Consider the following 25,790-nt stretch of genomic DNA (forward strand, 5'->3'; position numbering starts at 1 on the left):
GAAAACTATTCAAGATCAGATTTATGTACAGAGAATCATCTGGTTTTCGGGAACTGCTACATGTTTTTCGAGGGAATTATGTTGGCTGATTTCATGAATCAAACAACCATGAGTTGTGCCTGATTTTTACAGGGTTAGATTGATCAGCTATATATATTATATAGATGTGACATCTTTTAATAAAGCTGTAAAGTTATTTCTTCACTTGTGTGTGTCTATAAAAGAATGTATATTTCCTTCTTCTATGTATACAATTGAAAAATAAAATTATCTTTTCTTCTCCTAAAGAATTTCAGTATGGTATCAGAGCGGGATTCTTAAATCCTAGATCTATTCACTATGTCAACTGACACTCAGAGCACAGATGCTCTTGAAGTGGCATCCAACCATGAAAATCTCATTCTTGAAACTCTAGTTGCTAGTCATGGCTCCTCAGAAAATTCACCTCATCCCATTACAGGGAATAAACTGAATGGGAACAATTATCTCCAATGGTCTCAATCGGTCATGATGTATATTTGTGGCAAAGGAAAAGATGAGTACCTGACTGGTGAGATAGCTCCTCCACAACCTGAAGATTCTAGGTTCAGAACCTGGAAAATACAGAATAATATGGTGATGTCTTGGTTGATTAGTTCTATGACTAATGAAATTGGAGAAAACTTTCTCCTTTATAGCACGGCTCATGAGATATGGGAGGCAGCCAAGGAATTCTATTCCAGCAAAGAGAACACTTCTGAAATTTTTGAGTTGGAAACAACTCTTCATGATCTTAGGCAAGGAGATTTTTCGGTCACACAGTATTACAACCAGCTCTCACGCCAATGGCAAAGGTTGGATGTATTTGAAGAACAACATTGGAAGTGTCCTGAAGATGCAAAAATCTTCAGGGAATTTGTTGAGAAGAAGAGAATATTTAAATTTCTGATGGGTCTCAATAAGAACCTTGATGAAGTTCGGGGAAGAATTTTAGCTAACAAAACCCTTGTCGGGTTTTACTGAGAAGCTTTTTCGGGAGATGCGAAGGGAAGAAAGCGAGGAAGAAAGTGATGCTCGGAGAGCTGTCTACTATAACGGTTTCCCCAAACCTCTGCACTAATGGCACAGCCTTCATCACGAGGAACTTATTTCACCAATGAAAACCGCCAAAGAAAAAGGAAATTATGGTGTGATCACTGCAAAAAATCTGGTCATTCTCGTGAGACATGTTGGAAAATCCATGGGAAACCTATAGATTGGAAGCTATCCAGATTTGTTGGAGATAAAGACACTAAAGGGAATCATGCAGCTATTGAAGGAAAGTCCAATGTTGATTCAAACCCATTCACCAAGGAGCAGCTTGAAGTGCTGCAGAAATTCTTTACAAATCAGAAAAATGCAGCCACAACTCCTGCTACTGGTTCATTGGCTCATAAAGGTACTTACTTACATGCTCTAAGTGTTATTTCAAAAAGCTTAAACCCCTGGATTGTGGATTCCGAGGCATCTGATCATATGACAGGAAATGCTACATGTCTCCAGAATTACAAGCCATGTCAACAAAATTTTACAGTTAAAATAGCTGATGGATCCTTGTCTAAGGTGGCGGGGAGCGAGGTTCGGTGACTATTTCAAAAGATCTAACCCTACACACTTGTTCTTTATGTCCCCAAACCTTAACTCGTAATTTACTTTATGTTAGCAAGCTCACACAAAATCTACAATGTGTTGCTAAATTTTATCCTGATCTTTGTGAATTTCAGGATTTGAGTTCGGGGAGGACGATTGGCAATGCTAAGGAACATGCAGGGTCTGTTTCTCATGGAAGTTGATTCCCCACTTGTTAAAGACAAATTCCATACTTGCTTGCATTACCTCAGCCCATTGTTCAAAAGATAAACTTATTTCTCCTAAAAATGATCCAATTATGTTATGGCACTATCGCCTAGGCCATCCTAATTTTTGTACCTACGTAGGATGTTTCCATCATTGTTAAAGAATAAAAGCCCAGCATCCTTTCAATGTGAAGTGTGTCAATTCTCAAAGCATACTCGTAATTCTTTTTCTAGTCTCACATATAAATCCTCTTGTCCTTTTTTCCATGATTCATAGTGATATCCGGGGGCCATCAAAAGATAAAAATGTTCATTTGGGACTCGATGGTTTGTATCTTTTTGTAGATGATCATACTAGAATCACTTGGTTATTCCTTATGAAAGAAAAGTCAGAAGTTGGAAATATCTTCAAACAATTCCACATCATGATACAAACCCAATTTCATACAAAAAAATTCAAGTCCTTAAAAAGATAATGCCAAAAGAGTACTTTGCATCTTCCCTAGGAAATTATTTAAATGAGCAAGGAATAGTTCATGTAAGTTCATGTGTTGATACACCCCAACAAAATGGGATAGCTGAAAGGAAAAATAGACATCTTCTTGAAGCTGCTCGTTCTTTGATGTTCACCACTCATGTTCCTAAATTTCTTTGGGGGGAAGCAATTCTAACCGCTGCCTACTTAATCAATAGAATGCCATCTAGAGTTCTGAATTTCCAAACACCCTATGAACTTCTACTTAAATCATATCCTCATACTCACTTTATCACTACTTTACCTGCCAAAGTTTTTGGGTGTACTGCCTTTGTCCACATTTCCTCACAAAGCAAAAGTAAATTTGATCCAAAAGCTCTCAAATGTATCTTTATTGGTTATTCCTCACATCAAAAAGGGTACAAGTGTTATTCACCTATTAATCGAAAATTCTATAACACCATGGATGTTACATTCTTTGAAGAACAACCCTACTACCACAACATTAATAGTCAAGGGAAGACACAAAGAAACGAATATCAGCTTTGGGGCATTGACACACTAGAATCAACCTATGCTCTTACTATTGAACTTGCTGAACAGCTATCAGAAACCACCATAAAACCAGCTGAAAAGACCACTGAAACAACTGAAAAACTCATAGAACAGCCCACTGGAGACACACCATATTGCTACTTTCCAATACCACAAAAATCCAGCCCTATCCAATCTGCAGAACCTTCAAACTTCCAAGTCTACACAAGGAGGAATAAACAACCAATGAGAGAAGACTTGCAACAACCTGAACAAGGCCTTGAGTCCAATCCTGACTCAAATTCCTCACATTCACCAGGTAATGATGCTTGTGATATGCTTGATGATAGACCTATTGCCTTAAGAAAAGGGAGAAGGACATGTACAAATCATCCTATGCATAATTTTCTTTCTTACAAAGGGTTATCTCCTAATCATCATGCTTTTGTGAGTAACTTGGATAATATCCAGATACCAAGCTCCATAAGTGAAGCCCTTAAAAAGTTCCAAAAATGGCGGACAACGAGTGCAAGAAGAAATCCAAGCCTTAGAAAAAGAATCGAACATGGATAATGGCGGATCTACGGCGAGGAAAAAAATCCGAGTTAGGGTGTAAATGGGTCTTCATCTGTCAAGCATAATGCGGATGGGAGTGTTAATAGATTCAAAGCAAGATTGGTGGCAAAAGGGATTCGATCGATCATATGGAATTGATTATTTTTGAAACATTTGCTCCGGTGGCCAAGATTGAATACTATCCGTGTCTTGTTTTCACTCGTATCCAATCTAGGCGGCCACTTTATTAATTGGATGTGAAAAATGCCTTCCTCAGCGGGGACTTAGAGAGAAGTCTACATGGAGATACCACTGGTTTGGAAACCCTCATCAACAAAAATCAAGTGTGTAGCTCAAGAAATCCTTATATGGGCTGAAACAATCTCCGAAGGCATGGTTTGACAAATTTACTAAGGTTGTCAAGGCATTTGGGTATACACAATGTCAGACAGATCATACAATGTTTGCCAATTTTTCGCCTGCAGGTAAGCGGGCAATACTAATAGTCTATGTTGATGACATTATCTTAACAGGGGATGACTATGATGAAATTCAGAAGCTTAAAGATTTCTTGGCGAAAGAATTTGAAATCAAAGATCTAGGAAAACTCAAGTACTTCCTTGGAATGGAAGTTGCTAGATCAAGGAAAGGTATCTCAATCTCTCAAAGAAAATATGTATTAGACCTCCTCAAGGATACAGGAATGTTAGGCTGCAAACCTGCCGATACTCCCATGGATCCTAATTCTAAGTTGGGAAACAGAGAAGATTGTGCTCCCGTTGATAAAGCAAGATATCAACGATTAGTAGGAAAACTTATTTATTTATCCCACACAAGACCAGATATATGTTTGGTTGTTAGTCTGGTTAGCCAATTCATGAATAATCCTACAGAAGAACACGTGGAGGCAGTCTACAGAATTCTAAGGTACCTCAAAATGTCACCTGGTTAAGGATTGTTGTTCAAAAAAACAGCAAATAAAGCAGTCTCTGTTTTTACTGATGCAGATTGGGCTGGGTCTATAACTGATAGAAGATCTACATCAGGATACTGCACCTTTGTTTGGGGAAATTTGGTCACTTGGAGAAGTAAGAAACAGTCAGTGGTGGCTCGGAGTAGTGCAGAAGCTGAATTCAGAGCCTTGGCATTAGGGATCTGTGAAGGGATGTGGCTAAAAAGAATAATATCTGAGCTGGGATTTCAAGATTTACAATCAATAAACACCTTGTGTGACAATCAGTCAGCTATTAGCATTGCCAAAAACCCAGTGCAACATGACAGAACAAAACATGTTGAAATTGATCGACACTTTATTAAGGAAAAGATTGAATCTGGGTTAATATCACTAAATTTTGTTCGCACAAGTCATCAGATTGCAGATATCTTAACTAAGGCAGTTCCACGGAAATTGTTTGATAAATTAAAATCCAAGCTTGGTATGTTTGATATCTACAACCTAGCTTGAGGGGGAGTGTGGAAAATTATTCAAGATCAAATTTATGTCAGAGAATCACTGGTTTTCGGGGAGCGCTACTACTTTTTTCGTAGAATTATGTTGGGTCGATTTCATGAATCAAACAACCATGAGTTGTGCACTGATTTTTACGGGTTAGATTGACTGACTATATATATTATATAGATGTGACATCTTTTTAATAAATCTGTAAAGTTATTTCTTCACTTGTGTGTGTCTATAAAAGAATGTATATTTCCTTCTTCTATGTATACAATTGAAAAATAAAATTATCCTTTCTTCTCCTAAAGAATTTCAGCAGTCTTTAAGAAAACGGAAAAAGAACAAAAAAAAAACCAAAAAAAAATAAATAAATCAAATTTTTTTATCTCCTTCTATTCCAGTCTTATATATATTTCTATATATATTTGTTTTCTTTTATTATCTCTTTTCCTTGTTTAAAATATTTATGTCTTCATTAAGGAGATAAATATATATTAAGTTCTTGTACTTTAGTATATCTTACTAAACACTATACTATCATCATATTTGATATTTAAAAACATAGTGTTTCCGCCACTGTCTCTTCAATTTCTCCTATCCTCTCCACTTCACAAAAATCACAGCATTCACTCATTGCCATCAATGTCAGTGCTTAGGCTCCTCTCAAACTTACTTCTACAAATTATACTGCATAGCGTGCTCAATTTATCTTTTTGTTGATTAAGTATGATCTGTTGGGATTTATTGATGGAACGCATCCCTATCTATGATGCTTCACACCACATCACCAATGATCTAAGCACTCTCTATTTGCATTATCCCTATTCTGGTTCTGGCAGCATTGTTCTTATTGATGGTACATATTTTTCCATCATTCACTCTGGCACTATATATTTACCCATCTCTTCTGCAACAACACTTATTTTAGATAAGGTTTTGCATGTTCTAGCTATGTCTATGAATCTACTCTCAGTGTCTGCCTTGTGTGCTACTAATGATGTGGCTATTGCATTTTTTTATGATTGCTTTCAAGTGCAGGACCGCCATATAGGGACAATTATGGTCACGGGTCAACGCCATGATGGTGTTTATCTATGGTCCAAATCATCTTCTCACTCATCCACCAATCAGTTTTCAGCTCTGTCATCTGTCATATCATCCACTTCCCTTTTGCAATGGCGCAACCGTTTGGGGCATCCTTCCATTAAAGTTCTTAAAAAAAACATTATCTTTGTTTAATGTTTCTTTTTCTCAGTCTGTTTTTCAAAACTTCTCTTGTTCTTCTTGCAATATTAATAAAAGTTACAAGCTTCCATTTGCTTCACCTTCTATTTCTTCTCTGCTCCTTTTGATGTTATTTATTCTGATGTTTGGACTTCACCTATTCTTTGTGTTAATGGCTTTAAATATTATGTCATTTTTGTGGATCACTTTACCAAATATATTTGGTTTTATCCTCTCCAAAACAAATCTGATGTTTCCTCTGTTTTTATTACCTTTAATGCTCTTGTTGAAAATGATTTCTCTTCCACCATCAAAACCTTGTTTACAAACAATGAAGGAGAATGTCACTCTTTGCTCACTCCTTTCCACTAGTGGCATCACTCATCTCACCACTCCACCCCATACACCTTAACACAATGTGGCTACTCTGAACGTTGCTACCGACACATTGTTGAAATTGGCCTTGCACTATTACATTGTGTCTCTCTCCCAACAATATTTTGGTCCTATGCCTTTGCCACAGCTATATATCTCATTAATCAAATGCCCAACGAGAACCTCTCATTTTTGTCCTCTTCAACAAGAAAGGTGTTGTCCACCAAATTTTGAGTTTTTGGTTGTCTTTGTTTTCCATGGTTACGTACTTATAGTTCTCACAAACTATCTCCTCGGTCTCATCCGTGTCTCTTTCTTGGCTATTCTCTCACTCAGAGTGCTTTTCTATGCTTTGATCTTTCTGATTATCATGTTTTTGTTTCTAGACATGTTTAGTTTATTGAACATGAGTTCCCAAATCCATCTTACCAATCCTCGTCCTGCTCCACCCCGGACTCCCTACTCAATGCTACCTCATGGCTTCCCGTACCACAATTGTCTTCGTCTGACTCTTTGGCACCAAGTGATCCGACACTTCCTTCTCTAGTCACATCACAAGTGGCACTTGTACTAGGTGCTGAGTGTGCCTTATCTGATGTTTCACCATGCAACATCACTGCTCCTCTGGCTTCTCCTACTCTTGACACTTCTAACTTGGAACCCGAAGTGTCTTCTTACAGGAATTCTCATCCTATGATCACCAGACTCAAGAATTCCATCGTGAAGCCTAATCCCAAATATAGTCTTTCTACTGTAGTTTATGGTGACACTGAGCCTTTCACTGTCTCACAAGCAATGAAGAATCTACTGTGGGCACAGGCCATACATGATAAGTATCACGCTCTTCTTTGAAATCACACTTGGGGCCTTGTTTCTCTAGATCTAAATCAAAATCTTATTGCCAACAAGTGGGTTTTCCACATTAAACGTCATCCTGATGGCTCCATTGATAAATACAAGGCTTGACTAGTTGCAAAAGGATTTCATCAGCATCCTGGCATCAATTTTCATGAGACCTTCGGTCCGGTTGTCAATCCTGTTACCATTCGTACAGTTCTCTCTATCTCTCTACATTATCAGTTGCTTCTTAAACAACTGGATGTCCATAATGCCTTTCTTAATGGGCATCTTACTGAAGAGGTGTTTATGGAACTACCATAGGGTATGATTGATCCCCAATTCCTTCATCATGTCTGTAGCTTACGCAAAGCTCTCTATGGCCTTAAACAAGCTCCGCGTGCTTGGTATATTAAACTGACGGGCTTTTTTCAAACTCTTGGTTTTGTTGCCTCTTGGGCTGATACCTCATTGTTCATTCTCATCCAGAATCAGAACATAACCTATTTTATGGTCTATGTGGATGATCTTATTATTAAAGGCAGTGATTTATCCTTGGTCGACTACATCATTCATCAATTGAATGCCAAGTTTTGTATAAAAAAAATCTTGGCACTCTTAGCTACCTCTGTGGTATTGAAGTTCTCCCATCTACTGGTTTACTTCTTACTCAACACAAGTGCGTTACTGACCTCCTTCTACGACATAACATGCTTGATTCTAAACCAGTTTCTACACCTATTATTGTTGATGCCTCATTATCCATATCTGATGGATCTTCAGCTACTGATCCCACTCGTTTTTGACAGGTCATTAGTGGTCTTCAATATCTTCGTATGTCTCGTCCAAATATTTCCTACATTGTGAATAAACTCTCTCAGTTCATGCATGTCGCATCTGAAACTTATTGGGGTGATGTTAAGCGTCTTCTTTGATATCTTAATGGCACTCGAAATCTTGGGATTCGCTTGTTATCTAACACACTTCTTACATTTCATGGTTACTCGGATATTGATTGGGCTGGTGATCCAAACGACCGTACCTCTACTGGAGCTTATGTTATGTTTCTTGGTACCAATCCCATTTCCTAATGTTCCACCAAACAACGCACAATTGCCCACTCTTCCACTGAAGCTGAGTATCGTGCTATTGTTGTTGCTGCTGAGTTACAATGAATTCGATCCTTATTAAGCTTCAGATCCCTATGTTACATGTGCCTACTATCTACTCAGATAATCTTGGGGCTACTTATTTGTGTGCTAATCCAATCTTCCACACTCGGATGTAACATTTGGTTGTTGATTACCACTTTGTTCGTGATCTTGTTCAGTCTTCAACACTTCGCATTGTTCATGTCTCTTCTGCTGATCAACTCGCAGATGCTCTCACCAAGCCTCTTCCATGGTCTAAACTAACAATATGTTGTCACAAGATTGGTGTTACAATAAGTACACCATCTTGAGGGGATGTATTAGGGTTATGTCATGTACATGTCTTAGTGATATTACTCCTAGACCCACACATTATAATATATAACCATTGATCATCAATATACAATTAGCTCCTTCCTCTGCAATGAGGGTATATTTGTTTGACAGAACAATTCCTAGATTATATGCATATATCAAGGGCTTTAATTATGGATTTTGTGGGAATAAAAGATTTTGCCCAAATTCAATTGATGGGTAATTGATCCATGATATCATATATGAATCTAGTACAATTGATCATGGAAACACCATGCACTTAACACTTAAGCCCAAACAAAAGCTGATAATTTAAATAAATCTTTACAATTGAACTAGAAAACACAATAAGTTTAGTGAATGTAGATTTTAAGCAAAAGTAAGAGGGAGGTTCATTGGTGAAGTGACTAACCTTTCACATCATCAAGCTTTGGCTGCTTCTGGATGCAGAGAAGAGCACTCTTGAAGCTTTGCAGTGTTAACAATCCAGGGATTAAATCCATGTTTGACACTGCTTGATAGCTAGAAATTCATCAATATCAAAATTCAGATCAAAGGGGACAACAAAGAAAAAGAATTGCCATTCAAGATAAACCTTACAAGTGTTTGACTACTCGCAGAAACATCAGGATGCTTCTGATGGTTCCATCAACATTAGACAATGGGTTCAGAGCTGCATTGAAACTTTTGACATCTTAAATACTCTGCACCTGTCAAGGGCCAACTGAGAAATTTCAATGCAGAGAGAACTTTCAGACAGAATAATCTACAATTGATCATTTTTACTTAGCCAAAATAAGGCACAAATTTCAAATCCTCAAGTCAGCACTGGAAGAAATGGACCATTGTTTGGGGGTAGTTCAAACCTTTGCAACAATTAAGTCTGACTAAATCAAACCCAACTCCTAAGAACCTGACGAGAAGGACGGCCAAATTTTTGAAATAAGAGTTTTCTCTGGTTATGTTGTTGCAAGTTGAACACACTACTTTTCAAAGCCTCAAAGGAAAAGCAGCTTCAGTGTTTTTAATGTCACAAAGGAAACATCACAAGAAGTATGCTTTCATCCTTGAATTGAATTCTTTAACATACAAGGAAAAGATGAGTCCTCCGGCAAATATAATGCATGATTCAAGAACCTGCATACCGGATCGAAAATGAGTCTCAAAAAGTTCATGAGTTGATACTTAATGAAAGCAGACACAGGAACACCCACACTTTCAGATCTTCTTCTGTGAGAGGTTAAAAAAAAAAAAAGCTTCCAATGTGAGAACCGAGATCTCACTCTCTTTTTCAAGAGTAGGTCTGCATACTGAAAAATAAAGAATCTGTTCATTTTAAGCAACAGAAAGCATGATGACATATTAATTAAAATAATGGCAAAGGAAAATTAGACATATCATTTAATATTTATCCCATATGAAATTTTATTTTAAACGTCTAATTTGATTTAACAGCAAACATTAGTATAACCATTAATAGTAATAAGAAGAGCCCCTGCACCTAATCCAGTAATATAGAAGAGAAGTTTAACTTGGTCGAAGAAGTGATTATCATATCTAGGCAGAAATGGATTCACTCAAGACTCCTAAATTGATTCAGATGATTAAGTTTGCTTTGAAACATCATAGATAATAATTATTATTATCCTTTTGCTGCTTACCACTTCTATGTGTATCTGTGGACCAATGACCTATGTGTTCAATAATATACAAGACCTACGTGTTCACCTAAATGTACAGAAACTTCCAATTGCACATAATGAGAAGGGAAACCTCAGCATGAATAAAGGAAAGGCGCATGCCAAGTGACAATTAACACCAATGGCAACAACCTGTGAGCTTAGATTTTGCATCGCATCAAGCAAGCTTTACAGCAACCTTTGCTTCCCTTGGAAACATTGGCATGCTGCCATAAGCACAAGGAAAGTGATGCCCTATTTTATGTCATTCTAAATAAGCTATGGAATAATAAACAAATGCAAAAAGAAAAATCATGTAAAACAACATAGTGCTGCAATAATAATATATTGCACTTCCATGATATCCTATGCCAAATGATGCTTTCTAGCTTTACTGGTTTATTATATCTGTAGTATAACTAAACCCATTATTATCTCTGTTGTACAACTAAACCCAAATGATGGGAAGATACTTATAAAATGATTGGCTAATTAAATCAGATGGCATGCTAAGGCATACATATGTGAAGAGGTCAAACTCATCTAGCAAAAAAATTGATGGTCTTGTGAGCTAATCCTAATTCTCTATTAATAAACGTAAAAGATGCAAAATATATTAAAATGTGTTCGAGGTGATAAAGTAGTCATGAAATTGTAAGAGGAATAAATGTCAAATGGCATACACCTCTCACAGAATGTCTATCACGAACTGTGAAATGCCATCAGATGAGGTCTGGAAAAAGACAATAGCACTGGAAGGTTAAGATGGAATCTTAATACAAAGTGAAAGCTACACCTAAGCCAACAAAATAAAAAAAAAATAAAAAATAAAAAGGAAGAAACATATACCATTTTTGAGAATAAGAACCGATGCTCCAAACATAATTGCCTTGCAATTTCCTTGATGATAAACAGAACATCTACAAAACAATCAAAATGGTATATCCAAAAGTAAAATCATGAACCACCCTTGTAACTAGAGAGTTGGTATTTTATTTCCCTCAGAGGTTGAGGGTTTGAATTTATGGCTTGCCCACATTTCTCAAAAAGTAAAAATCATGAAGCGAAAAGCTATCACTTGCTTCCAAAACATAAACAGTGACAATAATTTCAAAGAGAGGGCAGAAAGAAGCTGGAAGTAAGAAAACTGGCTTTAACTTTTTACCACTTGAAACTTCAAAATTTCTTGTTACACTGTCGTCTTTCAAAACTTACCATAAACAATTTCTTTTGTTTTAACTTCTTCTAACAGTTGAATTACTTCTCAGCTACTTAAAAAATTATGAGTATTTTGAGAAGTGAATTGCAATAACTATTCTGAGAGTTAAAGCCATTGTTGGTTTCTCAATTATAAAAAAGAAGCCAATTGAAGCTTCACCAGCACAAGCCTTTCAAAAGTAAACTTCAATGTTGAATGTACCAAGAAGCATGAGTTTTAGCCAATGTTTTTCAATAAGGCATATGCGTAACCACTTAACTGGTAACTCCCAGAACAAGTGAAAGCCATGAATCTCAGCATGCTAACAAATAGTTCAAATACACACAACTTTGTGAAAGTAACCAAATATGAGGAGCAAAAATAGCCCTTTAGGAAGTGCAAAGGCTTATGAAGCACAAACTACATGACCTCAAGTCTCTATGAGACTTTTAAGTGAATGTCTAATGATACATATTGGATAATGTAACCATGGCTATTTCAAGAATGTTGCCCGAAATGATGTTCGTGTAAAACACCAATGGAAGAGACAAGGGCTCAAGCAATCTCCTAAACATACCCCTAGGGCGACAAGCTATACACTAAAAAACTGAATGTTATCAAGTATCTGCATTTTTTTTAAAGTTAATATATCTATATCTGCCCAAATAAATTGAATGATTTACAGGCATACGATGTGCTCAATCTTAATTTAACAAGCCACAAATAATCATCATAGCCAAGCCAATAATGGCAATTCCACATATGGTGCTAGTCAAATAACTGAAAGAGCAAGATGAATGGATTTTTTTCTTCCATCTAATTCTTGAAAAATCACTGACACATAGGTCAAGAAAAATAAGGGCATTGTCATCACTGTGCAGCAGGCCATTGAATCTGATCTGAAACACATGTTGCCCATATCAAATTTCAACTACTCAACTCATGGAACAAAAGCACCTAACAAAGGAAAAAACTTTATAAAAGAACCAAACAAGAAAAATGGAAATGGAGAAGCCAATACCACAAAAATCATATCTGGATATTCAGCACTCAAATCTCCAAGAACAAGCTCCACAACCTTCAAAACGGGAATAGAATAGTAAGAAAAGGAAAGGGAAAAACCAGAAAACCTAACTAACACCGTCCTACATGTTTGATCCCTATAATTCTAATTTTGGTGATGATTTCCTAGTTAGGTGAATTTATAAGCCTTTGAAACTAAAATTTCCTAGTTTGATCCCTAGAATTCCAATTTTGGTGATGATTTCTGAGAATTTATGGAGGATCGACAAGCAGGGCAAACCTCGAGTTGCTATCTGGAGACGATTTGAAGGATCCATAAGCGAAGTTCAGATCGCGTAGCCTTCTTCGGAGCAGAGCTAGGGCTTTCTCAGCCGTCATTGATGATCTTTCGAGACTATCAAATGCGCGGGAAACCACTTTCTGGCTCTCCCAAATTAATTTATATTTTTTCAATAAAAAAATCCCATTTTTTTTAATTACTACACAACCCCTACCTTTTTTTTATTCCTTTGAAATAAAACTTTCATTTAGAGATATAAATGGGCGGGGAATCCCCGTTCCCGTGGAGACCCGCCCCGTGACGGGGATTCCCCAAAGTAACCCCCGGGGCAGGGAGCGGGGAAAACCCCTCCCTGCCTCACGGGCGGGCGAGGGCGAGCTCATTCCCACGCCCCGCTCCCCATGGGGATTCCTCGATTTTTAATAATATATATATATGAGGACCAATCTTCTATGGACGTCCATAGATAAAAAAATCTATGGATGTCCATTATCAATCGTTGGATTTCGATCCAACAGATAACATTGATAAACAGTAGTTACTACAGTAATATGTACAATAATTACTGTTCGGATCAGTATAATGAACAGTAATACTATTTATCAATGTCAACCATTGGATTTTGATCCAACGGCTGATAATTGGACGTCCATAGATTTCTTATCTATGGACGTTCGATGTAAATTCTATATATATATATATATATTGAAAATAACTCATATGATTAGTTATTTATTTTTTTAAAATAATTCAATATGAATATAAGATTGTAAGTACCAAATATGTGTGTTTCAAAAAAATATATTTCTAGTATTTATTAATAATGTTTTAGACTTTTAGACTTTAAGTAATACTAGTATTACTCCCGTGTGATGTACGAATATATATATATATATATGAATTTTTTTTAAAAAAAATTAATAATTTTTTTTTATTCTCTATAGAAATTAAGGTGAACTTAAGATTAAATAAAATAAGCTATTTATCAACTTCAAAAACATAATATTTTTATAAAATTAATTTTATTATATATTATGAGATAAAATAATAAAAATTAGTTTAAAATAATATAATTTAGTGTTATGTTATAAATATTTTAATATTATTAAAATAATATTGGTAAAATTTATATGAGAAATTGACAAGTGTCAAATAGGTTTTCTACTTTAATATACATATATATATATATATATATTTGATATATAATATTATTAGAATTTTATGTAATAAAAAAATTGGCGGGAGGCGGGGATTCCCCGACCCCGTGGGGATCCCCGCGGGGGAGTGAGTGGGGATAATTTCTCCCCGCGGGGAATTTGGAGGCTGGGATGCCCCGTGGGAAGCGGGGATGGGGACGGGGATCCCATTCCCCGCCCCACTTACATCCCTACTTCCATTACATAATCACCAAGCCTTTATCCAAGTAGCAGTTTGCTTAGCCTATTGGTATTAGATCCATTAGTTCTCATTTCGGAGAGGTCCTGAGATAAAAGTTTACGTAAGGCAATGGCAAAGTATTGTTGAGCTTGTGAGTGCATTTCACATCTGTACTTGTCTCTAATTTAAACCTTAAATGGAGATACTTGTCGCCTAGCATAAAAAAAAAAAAAATTAAATTGATCATCTATATAGTGCTTTTTAGCTGTGGAATATTTTGACCATATTCACGGCTTATCGCAACCCTCGGCCTCTATTTTTTTAATTTTTTAGATTTTCAACCTAAAAGTCCCAGTAATATCAAATTTGGGGCTTTCTCATCCAGGTTAATTTTTGAAATAATTAGTTGAAGAAGAATAATTGTATTTTCAAATGATACTCTCATCTATTAGATTGAGTCATTATTAAAATTGATTATATGTCTATTTTTTTTGGTCTTTTACAACTTTGGTCTTTTACAACTTGGTCATTTCTAAGATTAGAAAGAGGTTGGCTTCGTGGAAAGTCAGACAAGTTTCTCTGGGGGGTAGACTCACGTTGATTAACGCAGTGCTTACTGCTATACCTATGTACTGGATGTCCCTGTATCGTCTACCTTGTTGGGTTATCAAGGAAATAAACCGGATTAGACGTGACTTTCTATGGTCTGGGACGGATCTGAATCATCCGCGATGCAGACTCATAAACTGGAATAATATCTGTCGTGACCGCGACCAAGGGGGTTGGGGCATTTTGGACTTACAGAATTTCAATCAGGCGTTAGTGGGGAAATGGTGGTGGAGATTTATGTCGGACCGTTCATGGTGTGGTGCTGAGGTAATTAAGTTCAACTATGGTATGGACCGTTGGAATATGTTCCCAAAGGCGATCGGGAGAATTTCCTTCTTACGGAAAGGGGTGTTAAAACCTGTCTTCCTGCTTTTTTTCGAAGTTGCATTGGACATGAGCGTTAACTCGGGAGGAGACGCTATTTTGGAAAGATAATTTGGTTAAGTGGTAGAGCACCAATGTATATTTGGAAGTAGGAATTTGGTAGATCTAGGGAACCGAACGGAACTGTTTCTGATCTGTTCTTTCTGTTGTCTCGGTCCCCTTTCATGGAGGAGGTAGAAGTGAAGACTTTTATGGATCAAAGGCAAATGCAGGAGGAGGTGATTAAAGACTCTAAAAGGTGGCGTCTTACTAGGAATGGGGTGTGCACAGTGAAATCATTTTACTCATTCCTGAATGATGGTGGACTTCGGTGCCCGTTGGCGAAAGTTTTCTGGAAAAGTCATTGCCCGAAGAAAATAAACATTTTTAATTGGCTTGTTTGGAAGAACATGATTCTAACCTTGGAGAACTTAGAGATCAGAAGATGTAACCGTCTACCGACGGCGACCTGTGTCTTGTGCAATACGGCGACGGAGACGGTGGATCATCTCTTCTTGCATTGCCTGTTGGCAAAGCAGATGTGGAGATACTTCAATAGCTTGCTCGGTCTCCCGGATCTGCCAGATTGCCTTCATTTGGTTTGGGGGACTTGGAGATTATCTATCAGACCAACCTGTAGAGAGTTAGGGGTTCTAGTGGTGAAAGCGATTGTGTGGAATCTTTGGCTTGCTAGAAATGACTGCATGTTTAATGATATTATGATGTTTGCTCATGCTCTAATTGTGAAGATTGATCGCATATTATTATCCTGGCTTTCTGCAGTTAGTGACAGATCGAGAGCAAAGATGGAGGAGCATGCTACTACCATCAGGCGCAGTTTGGAGTTCTTGAGCTCGACGGGGGAGGAGCAGATTGTAGCATCCATTACGGATGCGAGGGGTTATCTTCGACATCTTGAATAGTCGATCGTGTATTTAGGGAAGGTTGAGGCGGTTGTTTGCCTCGTTTTGTGCTTTTGTGGGTTAGTATCCGTTTGTTCAAACTTCGTGGTTGGGATTTGTATGACGTTTCTATTTAATTTAAAGTAGGGTTTATTTTCACGCTTTTATCCATAGATATACTATATCATATAGCCTTAATTTTCTGTTTCTAATGCTAAAAAGTGATTTTGCAAAATAGAAGAATTGTGAAATCTTTACCGATCACAAGATGTGAGCCCAAAGTGACCATGGCATTTGTTGTTCTTGGAATGCCGCCTCTTTTTATATATTTTTTTACTTGTTATTTTAGTTGAGAAGTTTTTTATTGTTTATGGTCATTTTTCTATTTTGTTACTTTATGTTCCGGTTTGCTTTTTTATTTCAACATGTTGTGATTTATCCCTTTTTATTAGAAATAAAAAAACCTTTACTACATGTCTGTTACGGAACAGGTTTTAACTGTGAAAATTACATCAATAAATTAACATTATTATGCAAGTATTCAACCACATCATGTAACATATCTGACTCTAACATTATATTTGTTTTCTATAAGCTTTTAAAACTAAATTTTCATTTAAAAGTTAAAAACCCCAGCTAAACACTCCCCATATTTAACTGAATTTTCCCAAAACTAGGATTAGCGTAAGCACTAACTAATCTCTTCTCAAAATCATTAACATCGCCATCTCTTAACATACGTTAAACAACCATCCATTATTTCATCATTTAATTAGAATTCATCTCTTGATTCTCTTCTTCAAATAACACCACTCATAGCTGATGTGGCAAACAATGATTTGGCCTTCAGAAGGCCCTGGGAAACCTCATCCAATTCTGATAATGAAGAAGCCATCAAACTCTGCCAAGTGTGCAAGATAGATATCTCCTCTCTCCACAACCATAACCTTAAACAACCAATGAGATAGAAGATACCTCATCCTTCCCTTATCCATTCCTCTTATCCACCTCTCAGCTACACTAAACACTAGAGATTGAAACAAACACAAGACACAAAGAGTGTCTCTTGTGTGCGTGAGAGAGAGAAACATAGAGGTGCAACAATGGCAGCATCTCTTCAAGCAGCTGCAACTCTAATGCAACCTTGCAAGCTTAATGCTAACAAGCAACCACAATTGAGATCCTTCCCCAGCCTCTCCAAATCCTTTGGCTTTGAACCAGCTACATCAAGACTCACTTGTTCTCTCAATTCTGATCTCAAAGACATCGCCAAGAAGTGCTCTGATGCCACCAAGCTCGCCGGTTTTGCTCTCGCCACCTCTGCTCTTATCGTCTCTGTAAGCTATCTAAATTTACTATAAATATATATGCCTCGCATATATATAACTATATATAAGTTTGGGTCTCTCATTTTATCAAAATTGTAAAGGGAGCAAATGCGGAGGGTGTGCCGAAGAGGCTAACCTATGATGAGATCCAAAGCAAGACTTACATGGAGGTGAAGGGGACCGGAACGGCGAACCAATGCCCGATAATAGACGGTGGAGTTGACTCTTTTGCCTTCAAACCCGGTAAGTATTACATGAAGAAGCTTTGCCTAGAGCCGACATCGTTCACCGTGAAGGCGGAAGCTGTAAGCAAGAATGCTCCTCCGGAGTTTCAGAAGACAAAGCTCATGACCAGGCTCACATACACACTGGATGAAATTGAAGGCCCCTTTGAGGTAGGTGCTGATGGTAGTTTGAAGTTTGAGGAGAAAGACGGCATTGACTATGCGGCCGTCACCGTTCAGCTCCCCGGAGGAGAACGTGTGCCTTTCCTCTTCACCATCAAACAACTTGTGGCCACCGGAAAGGCAGAGAGCTTTGGTGGGGAGTTCTTGGTGCCTAGTTACCGGGGATCATCTTTCTTGGACCCTAAGGGTAGGGGAGGAAGCCAAGGTTATGATAATGCAGTGGCATTGCCGGCCGGAGGAAGAGGAGATGAAGAGGAGCTCGTTAAGGAGAATATTAAGGACACATCTTCATTGTCAGGGAAGATCACTTTGAGTGTGACAAAAAGCAAGCCGGAGAGCGGTGAAGTGATCGGAGTGTTCGAGAGTGTTCAACCTTCGGATACTGATCTTGGATCCAAGGCTCCTAAGGATGTCAAGATTGAGGGTATTTGGTATGCTCAGCTTGAGTAGATTGTTTACTATGTGTAGTTTGTTGGATGATGAAGTTGATGAATATTGATCTTATCTTATGATTATGTTATTTTTCTGTTTTCCATCTTTTTTTTTTTATATTTTTCTTGTCTATATGTTGTAATAATTTTGCCTCATCAATGTGATCATGTGTCTCATAGAATTCGAATCGGTTTTAAGGTGTATAAAAGCCAAGTACCTCTTCCATGAGGTTAGGGAAATGTCGGTATTTTTATCGTGTCGAAGATATACTCAACTCTGCCTAAATACCATTTCTCTGCTTCATATGCAGGTTAGATTTCTTTGCGAATCTAAGTACATGGAAATATTATTAAATCAGAAATATTGATGTTATTAACATTGGCATAATTCATAAACCAAACTAATTATAACTTCGATAATTCTTTTTCGAGGAGAACACGATATGAAATCTCTTACACACCAAGTTATTGATCACTACATTGCATTAATATCTGTTAATTTCTCGTCAAAAATCCTTTTCTTTGCATTCTTTGCCTGCAATATTAATAATCATAAATGTTAGAGTTTCTTTAAAGAGTTTGATACTTTTTAATTGGTAGATTAAATCTTGAAAATTGCAGTATTAAAAAGATATGACCTGTTTTTCCCAATTTGTGAAGAAAGTGATTAGCAAAAGAGAGATTGATTGTATTGTTGCCCCACTCCAAATGCCAATCCAAATGCCTTTTCCTCTCATATGCACTATGAAGCCTAAAACTATAGCAAGTGGAGTTCCAATCAGATACAGAGCCACAAGGTTTGCATATGCACCAATGTTTTGCCACCCACATCCTCTAGCAATTCCTATCAAACAAATAATAATATCAACACTATCAAATATGTTACATTACTACTTTAGTATTTCAATGAAAGATAGAAGAGATAATGTTCGTCTTATATATCTTAAAACATAATTAATTTATCATACCTGAGATAATTCCTTGTAAACAGTCCATTATAACTGCAAGGCAAATGAAAGGAGCTAACCGACTGACATGATCGACAACTTCCTTAATATTACTGAAAACACAAGCCCAAATATGACGAGCGGCAAATAGAATACCGCTCACAATAGTAACCTCCACAAGCGCGAGGCACAAGACTACATAAGCAACAAAACGAGCTTTCTGTGGATTTCCGGCTCCTAATTCATTTGATATTCTTGTACTATAGATGAAAATAAAGATTAATATATAAGTCTGGAGTTCTCATCTTATAAGAAGATTATAATGTGATTGATGAATGGACTAGTTAAAATTTGGAAACTTACCTTGCAGCAGCACCAAATCCATATGGAAAGCAGAACATAACTTGGACAATAGTTAGACTGTTAGGAATGGGTACAAATGTTAATTTCATCACCAAAGTGAATTAACAAATAAACATCATCCTCACCATATAGAAAGTACTGATGTTTCAAGCTTTGCATTTGGCAAGAACCCTGACATCAGAACGAGCAACTCACAGGACCACCATTGAAGACTGGACATCATTTGTGAAACAATTCAGTAAAATACAATCATTAAGCATAGAAACAAACTATTTACATGTACCAAAGCATTGCAACAGAAGGAAGAGATAGTTTCATGAACTCATTCACTCCTTTTATAGCCTCGACTGAAATCGGTGCCCGTGTTCTTTCACAAGACTTTGCGAGCTTGACATACAATACAAGAACTAAAACATAAGTCCAATTCGATATGTTTATCGATAATGCAGCCCCGGCATTCCCAAATCCAAACTTGAACACAAACAACCAACAAAGAGGAAGGTGAAGGCATAATGTGGCAACAGAGCTTAGGAGCATTGGAAGGATTAAACTTTGAGACTGAAGGAACTTCATTAATGGCTGACTGATAGAATAAGAAAAGATCGAAGGGATCAACAACTTGACATACTTCCCAGCCTCATGAGAAATCAATGGATCTTGGCCAATTACAGAGAGGATTTTATCTATGAACAGCCATAAAAAGCTAAGGGGAATGCAAACTAAGGTAAGGGAAACCATTGCACTGTATGTATTGGTTGCTAGTTTTTTATATTGCTCTGCACCGTAAGCTTGCCCACACAGGGTGTCCAATGCACTTGCCATCCCCACCTGCAAATTAAATTTAATGGTATCACATTGATTAATTAAATAAACAAAATTTATGAACATAATTATTGGTGCAATTCAAATATTGCGCATCTGCAGTCTAATATATATATATATGGAGAAAGGTAGACAAAGATTCGAACACTTGAATTGGAGGAAAGAAAATACTAGACTATACTTTAGTTTTTTTAATTGCACTATGTTACAAAGATGGTTATTCAAGATGTAATATCATTATAATTTTAATTTAAAATTTCTTTATCCTTTGATTGCTATTTTACTTTATTATGATTTAATGGGAATATTTTTATATGTTAATTTAGTATCTAAACTGAAATAACATTTTTGTTGAGTGTCTAAATTAGAGAAAAAGAAAGGGCAAGGAAAGTTTTAGTTTCTAAACTAAAATAAATATATGGTTAATTAACCTAAATTAAAATTTCACTTAATTAATTATATTAAAAAGAATAAATATAGCTCAAAATAAATAATTTTTTTAATTTTAAAATAAAAAAATGATTACTTGAATTATATTTTTACATATATGTATGTTCATTTGATAGTACTTAGGGCTGTTCAAAAAAATCGGTTAAACAGTAAATCGGACCGGACCATTGTTTTTTAACCACCGGTCCGGTTCCAACCGGTTTCATCATTAACCCGGTCGAGTCCGGTTTTGGAACCGGTTCTGGACCCGGTCCAGTCTGGTTCAGTTTTCGAACGCATGGTCCAAACCGAGACCGGGATCTAGTTTGCACTGTTTAGTTATTTTTTTATCTTAAACTCTCTATATATATATATATATATATATATGTAAATTTTTCTATCATTGATGAAGTGCGATTGTTTGTTTTTAACTCTATATATTCGATGGCTACTCTATTAATTTAATTTTTAATTCATAAAAAAATCGGGATCGAGCCGGACGGATCAAACTGAGTCCAAAAGCGGTCTAAACCGAGCCGGACGAATCGGGACCCGGTCCAAAAGCGGTTTTGGACCGGTCCCGAGTTTATTTGTTTTGGTCCGGTCGGTCCCCAATAATAAAGAAACCGTTTAATCGGTCCGGTCCAGGTTTTGGACCGTGCACAACCCTAATAGTACTTGTTAAAAAAACCCATAATAATGACTCTAAATTTAATTGAAAAAAATTCAAAATACCTCAATATATTTTTATGCTATATATATTAGGAATTTTACGCGATAACAATGAATAAAAAGAATAATCTATGTAAAATAATATTGATTAGAGAAGGTGGCTGACAAGAACACTAAAACCAGTGACGGCGGCGACGGAGGTGGCGATGGTGGTGGCGGAGAGAGGGATTTCACCAAGATGGCCAACCATGACCACTGATATGAACTGCAAGAGAATTTGGGACATGCTCACAAGCATCATAGGCCCTGCCACCTTTGCCATCCTACCACTCTCCTTCATGAACTCACTACTTCTCCATCTTGTCCTTTGTCCTTCCTCCCTCACAACCACCTCATCTTCCATTCTTGCCTCTCTCTTTCTAACTATTCAAGTTGGCTAGTGCTATATGTTGTGCTTATATTGCTCTATTTTAATTTATTTTTAATGCTTGCATGTTTGCAATATTGATACTCTTGTTTGGAAAACCACTAGCTAGCCTAATGTAAAGTCATTATTTATTTTTATTTAAAAAACTATTAAATAGCTTGGTGGAAATTCATCTTAAAATATGAGTGAGTGGTGCAAAATCAAATCTCTTGTGCCATGATACTATATAATATTATATAAAATACTATGAAAATATTGCATTGGTAATGCTCACTGAGTCTTCTATAGGAGTTGTATTTTCACCCTAAATTATAAATTAGAGAAATCTATTATTGTGAGATTGTGATTCTGATATATCATTTTGGGCTCACGTAATAAGCTCTAATTATCCCATATATTAGTCCATTTTGTATGGTAAGTTCTTAGAGAATCGGTAAGCCATTTATAATTGGTGCACTATTAAATTTATTTGTTGATTTAACATTCTTTATAAAGCGACTCTGGCCACCATTTGTCGGGAAAAAAATCCCTCTTATTTGGAGATGCAAAAGCAAGTCAAAGAAAGAAAAATTAAAATTAAAATTGTTAGTGGACGGTGTGCAATGGCAACCATTGAGATCGAGTATAATTGTTTTTACATAATAATGAATAAACTACATGAAAATTCTCACTTAGCGCACAGAGCTAGTGACGTCATACAGGCAATGTATATATTTTTAATAATTTGTTATTTATTTATTTATTTATTTATTTAGAAATAGGGACAAGTCTTTCACACATCTGAAAGTTTATTTACATTTAATTCCACGGGTAAAGTAGCTAAGTACTAGCGGGGTTTAAAATTATATTTAATATATATGATATATATTAATTATATATAAGATAAATCTTAAATCCCATTTAAATTTTTTAATAACTTAATAGTTTATCAAATTTTTTGCATGCATATTTCTTTAATGATACGTAATTTTTAAAAACTAATTAGTTAGGTACTAATTGTAGGTTTTGCACTGTTATATACACAATTCATTACATAATATATATATATATAAGGATTTATATATTTATGTGGCCATTAATAATAAGTAAATCAAATCACTAATATTCCATTTTTTTAATAAAAGTTATAATTTAAAACTGAGTCAAAACCCATTAAAAAAAATTAAATCATAAATATATGTATAATCTTGGTAAATAGTCCCCAGTAGGACTCCACCTTTTTTATTGCCATTGCCTTTTATTTATTTTTTTTTATATATTTTTTAAAAATAACAAGTGTCTATTTTTATGACATTTAAATGTAGATTGTGACATCACTAGTGAGCATGCCACATGTAAAACTTATTTTTAGTACCGTTTTGGTTTTTTTATTTTTTATTTTTTAGTTTTGACCTTTGTCTTTCTAATTATTTTTAAAATTTTTTTAACTCTTTAAATATATAGTGGTTTATTTATTATTTATTTTTTAAAAAAATCATCCGTAAACAGTCACGTGTCAGTTTACTCGCCGGCGGGTTCGCCGGAAGATGACTGGCGGAGGTGCTTGTTCTGTCCAACCCCGTTTTGACAGTTTGAGTAACTTTTATGCAAATAACCCCTTGTTTTCTTTACCTTGTTCAATGCAATAAATAAGAAGATTTACAGGGGGCTGCATGTAATGAATCTCATGGTTGCAGTCTTGCAGCCACCTGGAGAAGCTAATTCAGCACATCTCCCTCCCCTTTGTTGGTCATCTTGTTGAACTCCTCCTCTCTGGTTTTTCAATGGCCACTTCCTTTGCTGCTGTCACTGCTTAATTTAAGCATTTTGGTATGATTCTCTTGTTTACTCCAATTCTAATTGTTGATTAGAATCCATAAAAAATTGTTTCTTTTTTTTTAAAAAAAAAACTTGTGATTTAGCCCCAATCTGTCAAGATTTGCTAAAAGTCAGGTTTTTTAGGGATTCAGTTTTAGTTGATGTGGGGATCTTCTTTTTCTAATTTGATGTGTTCATCTGACTCAGTAATAAAGATTCTATTCTTGTTATTTTACACTATATTGCTGGTGATGCATCATCCACTCATTCTCTCTAGTGTTTTTATTTCTGGAAACTTCTCATGGTCACCTTCAGTTGTGGGGCAATTCATTTATTCTGTGAATGTGAACTTGATTCTCACTGATTGGGAACTGTATATCTGTTGTGTCTTTGAAGATTTGCCTTTAAAGTTAATTTGTCATTTTAAGATCTCTGGTTGTATGTCTTTCTGCAAATATTTTCTTTTCTTCAAGAAGGACAGTCTTAACATATTCAAAGTTTTCCAGCCACTTCAGTTTCATTGCAAATTATGTTTAGATGACTGAGAACCATCAACTAAAGTTCCTAATTTTTCTTTTTTCTTGAAAGTTATTCCTTTCTCAATGTCTTAACCCAACTTAGCATAAAGGAATCACCTAATGAAGCTATGATGCATTATATATATTTAGCCCATATACTGATTCTTTGGCCTTTATTGACCACATATAATTGCAGTATTGGTTTGGGTTGCTATTTTCTTGGTTATAGGAAGACTATGGCATCAAGTTTGTCCTATTGAAATTCTTTGAAAATTAGATTGAGGAACTCTTTCATCTTTAAAAACAATTCTAAGTATATCAAGGAGAAAACAGAGTGCAAGATCATTACTGCCTTTTTTTGCTATTGTGTAAAGCAGTTCGGATAATACTGAAAGCGTCACTGACCCAAACATTGGATTTAGATGTCAGATTGGTTTAGCTGGGCTTGCATCACTAGGAACAGGATAACTTCTCATATTTTGGTTTAAAAGATCCTATCGCTTTCCTCCTCTGCAATGTTTGCCAACAGAGTGAAAGAAACTGATCCAGATAAAAGTTTGATTTTATAAAATGTTGAAAAGGTCTAATGTATCAATAAATTTTATTTTCTCGTTTTATGAAAATCCAACTAACTACATGGTATTTGTTTCTAACATGCTTTAGTCTACTGTATCATTTTGTAGTTAGGATTAAGACCTGCACTAAATACCATATATATGGTGCAGAACTGTACCATTTTCTAGGTAAATATTTGCAGAAGGCTGTGATTGTCACTACCCTCATAGACATTCCCCTTGCTTTCTTTTGGGCTTTTAGAGGCAAAATCCTTAAAATGATTGGGCAAAATAAGGATATTTCAATGGTGGATGGACTATATGTACAATGAATGATACTAATTCTCTTTGGCTAAGGCCTCCTCCAGTCTCATTATAGGTTCTTACAATCCCAAAACATTGTCTTTCCTACGATGCTAACTTCTGGTTTTACTGTTTTATTTCACACATTTACCTGTTGGATTTTGACGGTGAAATGTAAGATTGGCTGCTTAGGGGCTGCCATTGTGAATACGATATCACATTCCATATCTTTGACATATCAGCTTATGTGGTCTGAGGACATGTAAACTGCCTTCTCTAGAAAAGCCTTGCATGACCTCTCAAGTTCATCAAACTTGCTATTCTATGTGCTCTAATTAATTGCTAGGTAAGAAATTTTTTTGGCAAGTCTTAGCGAACTCAATCTCATTATATTTTCATAGCCTAATCAACTACATTGGCATACATGATTCCTTTTGGTGCTATAATAATTAATCATTTATTAGCTAGCCTTATCATCTCTTTTGTATTTGATCTTAGCATGCATGTTTCCAATAAATTTGGGGCTTGGACATCCACAAAGTGTTTCGCTTAATTAGCAATATGGGTTGCAGAAATCATAGCCATTACTAAGGGTACAATTGTAGGATCCACTATGATTTTTGGA

The 25,790-nt window shown here is 36.1% G+C and overlaps 2 protein-coding genes and 2 long non-coding RNA genes across 4 annotated transcripts; 1 reads left to right on the plus strand and 3 right to left on the minus strand.

The window, feature by feature from the left end:
* Nucleotides 1–9,034: 9,034 nt before the first annotated feature.
* On the minus strand, nucleotides 9,035–10,104 carry LOC120259445. The gene is made up of 4 exons (XR_005536113.1): nucleotides 9,951–10,104; nucleotides 9,603–9,873; nucleotides 9,337–9,446; nucleotides 9,035–9,258 (listed from the first exon to the last, which is right to left on the minus strand). It is a non-coding gene; the product is annotated as an uncharacterized LOC120259445 (long non-coding RNA).
* Nucleotides 10,105–11,264: 1,160 nt separating this feature from the next.
* Nucleotides 11,265–13,020, minus strand: LOC120259446. The gene is made up of 3 exons (XR_005536114.1): nucleotides 12,917–13,020; nucleotides 12,635–12,691; nucleotides 11,265–11,335 (listed from the first exon to the last, which is right to left on the minus strand). It is a non-coding gene; the product is annotated as an uncharacterized LOC120259446 (long non-coding RNA).
* A 4,159-nt stretch (nucleotides 13,021–17,179) lies between these two features.
* LOC120259189 (oxygen-evolving enhancer protein 1, chloroplastic-like) lies at nucleotides 17,180–18,435 on the plus strand. Its single transcript, XM_039266747.1, has 2 exons — nucleotides 17,180–17,504; nucleotides 17,597–18,435. Exons 1-2 carry the CDS (start codon nucleotides 17,271–17,273, stop codon nucleotides 18,350–18,352), a joined length of 990 nt encoding a protein of 329 aa, XP_039122681.1. The 5' UTR covers nucleotides 17,180–17,270; the 3' UTR covers nucleotides 18,353–18,435.
* Nucleotides 18,436–18,439: 4 nt separating this feature from the next.
* Nucleotides 18,440–22,030, minus strand: LOC120259187 (protein DETOXIFICATION 14-like). The gene is made up of 7 exons (XM_039266745.1): nucleotides 21,733–22,030; nucleotides 19,927–20,471; nucleotides 19,769–19,855; nucleotides 19,644–19,700; nucleotides 19,302–19,540; nucleotides 18,972–19,177; nucleotides 18,440–18,868 (listed from the first exon to the last, which is right to left on the minus strand). The coding sequence occupies exons 1-7, from the start codon at nucleotides 21,967–21,969 to the stop codon at nucleotides 18,809–18,811; spliced, it is 1,431 nt and encodes a 476-aa protein (XP_039122679.1). The 5' UTR covers nucleotides 21,970–22,030; the 3' UTR covers nucleotides 18,440–18,808.
* Between the last annotated feature and the right edge of the window lie 3,760 nt (nucleotides 22,031–25,790).

Source organism: Dioscorea cayenensis, chromosome 4, assembly GCF_009730915.1.
Source record: "Dioscorea cayenensis subsp. rotundata cultivar TDr96_F1 chromosome 4, TDr96_F1_v2_PseudoChromosome.rev07_lg8_w22 25.fasta, whole genome shotgun sequence".
Lineage (NCBI taxonomy): Eukaryota > Viridiplantae > Streptophyta > Magnoliopsida > Dioscoreales > Dioscoreaceae > Dioscorea > Dioscorea cayenensis.

Coding starts and splice junctions, on each gene's coding strand:
- LOC120259189 (XM_039266747.1), top strand. CDS start 17,271: ATGGCAGCATCTCTTCAAGCAGCTGCAACTCTAATGCAACCTTGCAAG. Junction 17,505..17,596: donor CCTCTGCTCTTATCGTCTCT/GTAAGCTATCTA, acceptor AAAATTGTAAAG/GGAGCAAATGCGGAGGGTGT.
- LOC120259187 (XM_039266745.1), bottom strand. CDS start 21,969: ATGGAAGATGAGGTGGTTGTGAGGGAGGAAGGACAAAGGACAAGATGG. Junction 20,472..21,732: donor TCACTGGTTTTAGTGTTCTT/GTCAGCCACCTT, acceptor TTTAATTTGCAG/GTGGGGATGGCAAGTGCATT. Junction 19,856..19,926: donor CCTTCTGTTGCAATGCTTTG/GTACATGTAAAT, acceptor AATGATGTCCAG/TCTTCAATGGTGGTCCTGTG.